Raw genomic sequence first — 6,000 nt, 5'->3', positions numbered from 1 at the left:
CTCCAGATTCTATTCCTGACTGTTTTACGTAAGGACTTGCTTTATCTGTCTTGTCTGTCTAATTTTTCTTAAAACGTCCCTTTTTTCTTATTTTGGGATCTAATTTATGGACTTTGGAACCAATTCCCGGCTTTCCACAGAGTTGTAGCCTCAAGTTACAATTATTTCATTTTACAATGGTAGTCCCAGAACTAATTAATGTTGTAACTTGAGGGACCCCTGTATAGTATTGGGTTTTTACATAGGATGTGAAGAAATGCTGAGCATTGCTGTATTACAGAAGCTATTTATTTACATAGGTCAGTGAGTATTTCCCATGGAAAAAAGGAGCAGTAAAGCATGAGTGTGCTGTGAAATGGGTAGGTAAAATGCCATCCACAAGGAGTCCTAACCAGCGTGTCATCCAGGTGCTGGTATGAGATTTTTTCTCTCTCAAGTAGCTGCTTCGACAAGCCCAGGCTGGGTTACATCACTTCCTAAGTACACACTTCAGTGTATCTCCTGATGAGAAAAAGTTCACAGATAAATTGAGAGGAAACAGGAAATGTTGAAGTTCCTTTGAGAAAGGGTGAAGAAAAATAGAATAATAGAGTTGAGAAGATCAGAGACCAGGTAGGAAAGTGACATGCATGAATTGACAGCTTTTTTTTTGTTCTCAGACGTTGTATTGTATTTTTCCAGCATGGTAAGTTTTTGTATATTCAGTGTTTATGCTGATATGAACTTGTGGAGCTTGCAGAGTACAGTGACTCGCCCTCCAGACAATGCATGCACATGTGGAATGAATATTTCCTGTTCACAGATAGCAGCCGCATTACTACTAGAAGTATAGAAGGATGTCACTGCACATTTTCAGGATACTTCGCCGGTAAGGCATCCAGCTGATAATGGGTGGGTAAGGCTGCCTGAGCGTGTCAGAAGAAACCTCAGTGTCAGGCTTCACATATTGTTGTGATGGGTATAAACAATATGGAAAATAAATGTAATTTGTGGATGGCATTACTGCATGGGTATGAGGATCCCAAGCTTTTTTTTTTTTTTTAGATATGGCAGCTGCTCTCTATCCATTTTGTGCAAGGAACAAATTAAACGCTTAGCATGATGAGGGTGGTTTCACACACAACAGTTTCTTACACCAAAGCCAGAAGTGGGTACAGCAGAAAGGGTTGGCTCATCTCGCTCACAAGTGGCATATTGCTAAGATATCCCACCAATGTCAGATACGTGTGGGTCCTACCACTGGGACCCGCATCTGTTTCTAGAAAGGGATGCTCAAAATGGAGGAGAGCGCAGCGCATGTGCGGCGTGGTCTCCATTCACTTCTATGGGAATCCCACAAAGAGCCTAGAAAGTGAGCTCGGCTATTTCTGGAACTCCCATAGAAGTGAATGGAGAGCGCACACCACAAACGTGGCCGCCTCTCCATTCACCTTTATTTCGTCACTCCCATAGAAGTAAATGGAGGATGTCCGCACTTGCGCAGTGCACCTTCGTTCACTTTGGGAGGTCCGTTCTAGTGATATGAGCAGGTCCCAAAGGTGGGACCCACACCTATCTGACATTGGTGGCATATCCTAGCAATATGCCACCAATGTGTAAGAAGAGCCAACCTCCTTAACGGGGTTGTGTCACTTCAGCAAATAGCATTTATTAAGTAGAGAATGTTAATACAAGATACTTACTAATGTATTGTGATTGTCCATATTGCCTCCTTCGCTGGCTGGATTCATTTTTCCATCACATTATACGCTGCTCGTTTCCATGGTTACGACCACCCTGCAATCCAGCAGTATTGGTCATGCTTGCACACCATTAGGAAAAGTGCAGGCGTCTCTGGTGGCCGGGACCATGGGAGCTCACATAGGCTGGTGCTTTTTAACCACCTCCGGACCGCCTAACGCAGGATCGCGTTCCGGAGGTGGCAGCGCTGCGCACAGTCACGCATATACGCGTCATCTCGCGATGGCCGAGATTTCCTGTGAACGCGCGCACACAGGCGCGCGCGCTCACAGGAACGGAAGGTAAGAGAGTTGATCTCCAGCCTGCCAGCGGCGATCGTTCGCTGGCAGGCTGGAGATGTGTTTTTTTTAACCCCTAACAGGTATATTAGACGCTGTTTTGATAACAGCGTCTAATATACCTGCTACCTGGTCCTCTGGTGGTCCCCTTTGTTTGGATCGACCACCAGAGGACACAGGTAGCTCAGTAAAGTAGCACCAAGCACCACTACACTACACTACACCCCCCCCGTCACTTATTAACCCCTTATTAGCCCCTGATCACCCCTGATCACCCCATATAGACTCCCTGATCACCCCCCTGTCATTGATTACCCCCCTGTCATTGATCACCCCCCTGTAAAGCTCCATTCAGATGTCCGCATGATTTTTACGGATCCACTGATAGATGGATCGGATCCGCAAAACGCATCCGGACGTCTGAATGAAGCCTTACAGGGGCATGATCAATGACTGTGGTGATCACCCCATATAGACTCCCTGATCACCCCCCTGTCATTGATTACCCCCCTGTCATTGATTACCCCCCTGTAAAGCTCCATTCAGACGTCCGCATGATTTTTACGGATCCACTGATAGATGGATCGGATCCGCAAAACGCATCCGGACGTCTGAATGAAGCCTTACAGGGGCATGATCAATGACTGTGGTGATCACCCCATATAGACTCCCTGATCACCCCCCTGTAAAGCTCCATTCAGATGTCCGCATGATTTTTACGGATGCACTGATAGATGGATCCGATCCGCAAAACGCATCCGGACGTCTGAATGAAGCCTTACAGGGGCATGATCAATGACTGTGGTGATCACCCCCCTGTCATTGATCAACCCCCTGTAAAGCTCCATTCAGATGTCCGCATGATTTTTACGGATGCACTGATAGATGGATCGGATCCGCAAAACGCATCCGGACGTCTGAATGAAGCCTTACAGGGGCGTGATCAATGACTGTGGTGATCACCCCATATAGACTCCCTGATCACCCCCCTGTCATTGATTACCCCCCTGTCATTGATTACCCCCCTGTAAAGCTCCATTCAGACGTCCGCATGATTTTTACGGATCCACTGATAGATGGATCGGATCCGCAAAACGCATCCGGACGTCTGAATGAAGCCTTACAGGGGCGTGATCAATGACTGTGGTGATCACCCCATATAGACTCCCTGATCACCCCCCTGTCATTGATTACCCCCCTGTCATTGATTACCCCCCTGTAAAGCTCCATTCAGACGTCCGCATGATTTTTACGGATCCACTGATAGATGGATCGGATCCGCAAAACGCATCCGGACGTCTGAATGAAGCCTTACAGGGGCATGATCAATGACTGTGGTGATCACCCCATATAGACTCCCTGATCACCCCCCTGTCATTGATTACCCCCCTGTAAAGCTCCATTCAGATGTCCGCATGATTTTTACGGATGCACTGATAGATGGATCGGATCCGCAAAACGCATACGGACGTCTGAATGAAGCCTTACAGGGGCGTGATCAATGACTGTGGTGATCACCCCATATAGACTCCCTGATCACCCCCCTGTCATTGATTACCCCCCTGTAAAGCTCCATTCAGATGTCCGCATGATTTTTACGGATGCACTGATAGATGGATCGGATCCGCAAAACGCATACGGACGTCTGAATGAAGCCTTACAGGGGCGTGATCAATGACTGTGGTTATCACCCCATATAGACTCCCTGATCACCCCCCTGTCATTGATCACCCCCTTGTCATTGATCACCCCCCTGTCATTGATCACCCCCCTGTCATTGATCACCCCCCCCTGTCATTGATCACCCTCTGTAAGGCTCCATTCAGACATTTTTTTGGCCCAAGTTAGCGGAATTTTTTTATTTTTTTTCTTACAAAGTCTCATATTCCACTAACTTGTGTCAAAAAATAAAATCTCACATGAACTCACCATACCCCTCACGGAAACCAAATGCGTAAAATTTTTTAGACATTTATATTCCAGACTTCTTCTCACGCTTTAGGGCCCCTAGAATGCCAGGGCAGTATAAATACCCCACATGTGACCCCATTTCGGAAAGAAGACACCCCCAGGTATTCCGTGAGGGGCATATTGAGTCCATGAAAGATTTAAATTTTTGTCCCAAGTTAGCGGAACGGGAGACTTTGTGAGAAAAAAATTAAAAATATCAATTTCCGCTAACTTGTGCCAAAAAAAAAAAATTTCTATGAACTCGCCATGCCCCTCATTGAATACCTTGGGGTGTCTTCTTTCCAAAATGGGGTCACATGTGGGGTATTTATACTGCCCTGGCATTCTAGGGGCCCCAAAGCGTGAGAAGAAGTCTGGTATCCAAATGTCTAAAAATGCCCTCCTAAAAGGAATTTGGGCCCCTTTGCGCATCTAGGCTGCAAAAAAGTGTCACACATCTGGTATCGCCGTACTCAGGAGAAGGTGGGGAATGTGTTTTGGGGTGTCATTTTACATATACCCATGCTGGGTGAGATAAATATCTTGGTCAAATGCCAACTTTGTATAAAAAAATGGGAAAAGTTGTCTTTTGCCAAGATATTTCTCTCACCCAGCAAGGGTATATGTAAAATGACACCCCAAAACACATTCCCCAACTTCTCCTGAATACGGCGATACCACATGTGTGACACTTTTTTGCAGCCTAGGTGGGCAAAGGGGCCCACATTCCAAAGAGCACCTTTAGGATTTCACAGGTCATTTACCTACTTACCACACATTAGGGCCCCTGGAAAATGCCAGGGCAGTAAAAATACCCCACAAGTGACCCCATTTTGGAAAGAAGACACCCCAAGGTATTCCGTGAGGGGCATGGCGAGTTCCTAGAATTTTTTATTTTTTGTCACAAGTTAGTGGAAAATGCTGATTTTTTTTTTTTTTTTTTTTTTTTCCATACAAAGTCTCATATTCCACTAACTTGTGACAAAAAATAAAAACTTCCATGAACTCACTATGCCCATCAGCGAATACCTTGGGGTCTCTTCTTTCCAAAATGGGGTCACTTGTGGGGTAGTTATACTGCCCTGGCATTCTAGTTTTTATTTTTTGTCACAAGTTAGTGGAATATGAGACTTTGTATGAAAAAAAAATAAAAAAAAAAAATCATCATTTTCCACTAACTTGTGACAAAAAATAAAAAATTCTAGGAACTTGCCATGCCCCTCACGGAATACCTTGGGGTGTCTTCTTTCCAAAATGGGGTCACTTGTGGGGTAGTTATACTGCCCTGGCATTCTAGGGGCCCAAATGTGTGGTAAGGAGTTTGAAATCAAATTCTGTAAAAAATGACCTGTGAAATCCGAAAGGTGCTCTTTGGAATATGGGCCCCTTTGCCCACCTAGGCTGCAAAAAAGTGTCACACATCTGGTATTGCCGTACTCAGGAGAAGGTGGGGAATGTGTTTTGGGGTGTCATTTTACATATACCCATGCTGGGTGAGAGAAATATCTTGGCAAAAGACAACTTTTCCCATTTTTTTATACAAAGTTGGCATTTGACCAAGATATTTATCTCACCCAGCATGGGTATATGTAAAATGACACCCCAAAACACATTCCCCACCTTCTCCTGAGTACGGAGATACCAGATGTGTGACACTTTTTTGCAGCCTAGGTGGGCAAAGGGGCCCATATTCCAAAGAGCACCTTTCGGATTTCACAGGTCATTTTTTACAGAATTTGATTTCAAACTCCTTACCACACATTTGGGCCCCTAGAATGCCAGGGCAGTATAACTACCCCACAAGTGGCCCCATTTTGGAAAGAAGAGACCCCAAGGTATTTCGTGATGGGCATAGTGAGTTCATAGAAGTTTTTATTTTTTGTCACAAGTTAGTGGAATATGAGACTTTGTAAGAAAAAAAATAAAAAAATAAAAATCATCATTTTCCGCTAACTTGTGACAAAAAATAAAAAGTTCTATGAACTCACTATGCCCATCAGCGAATACCTTAGGGTGTGTACTTTCCGAAATG

At 44.9% G+C, this 6,000-nt stretch overlaps 1 protein-coding gene across 1 annotated transcript in view; it reads left to right on the top strand.

Moving 5' to 3' along the window:
- The first annotated feature begins 626 nt into the window (after positions 1-626).
- The window catches only part of TMEM154 (transmembrane protein 154), a 63,243-nt gene continuing 57,869 nt past the window's right edge, over positions 627-6,000 (top strand). Inside the window, exon 1 of the mRNA XM_040418550.1 lies at positions 627-685. Coding sequence (XP_040274484.1) covers positions 683-685 — 3 coding nt within the window. The 5' untranslated portion in view covers positions 627-682. The remainder of the gene's footprint in view (positions 686-6,000) is intronic.

The sequence above is a fragment of the Bufo bufo genome, chromosome 2 (genome assembly GCF_905171765.1).
Source record: "Bufo bufo chromosome 2, aBufBuf1.1, whole genome shotgun sequence".
Taxonomy (NCBI): domain Eukaryota; kingdom Metazoa; phylum Chordata; class Amphibia; order Anura; family Bufonidae; genus Bufo; species Bufo bufo.
Note: the sequence above shows the minus strand (reverse complement) of the source record. Positions and strands in the feature narration are given on the sequence as shown.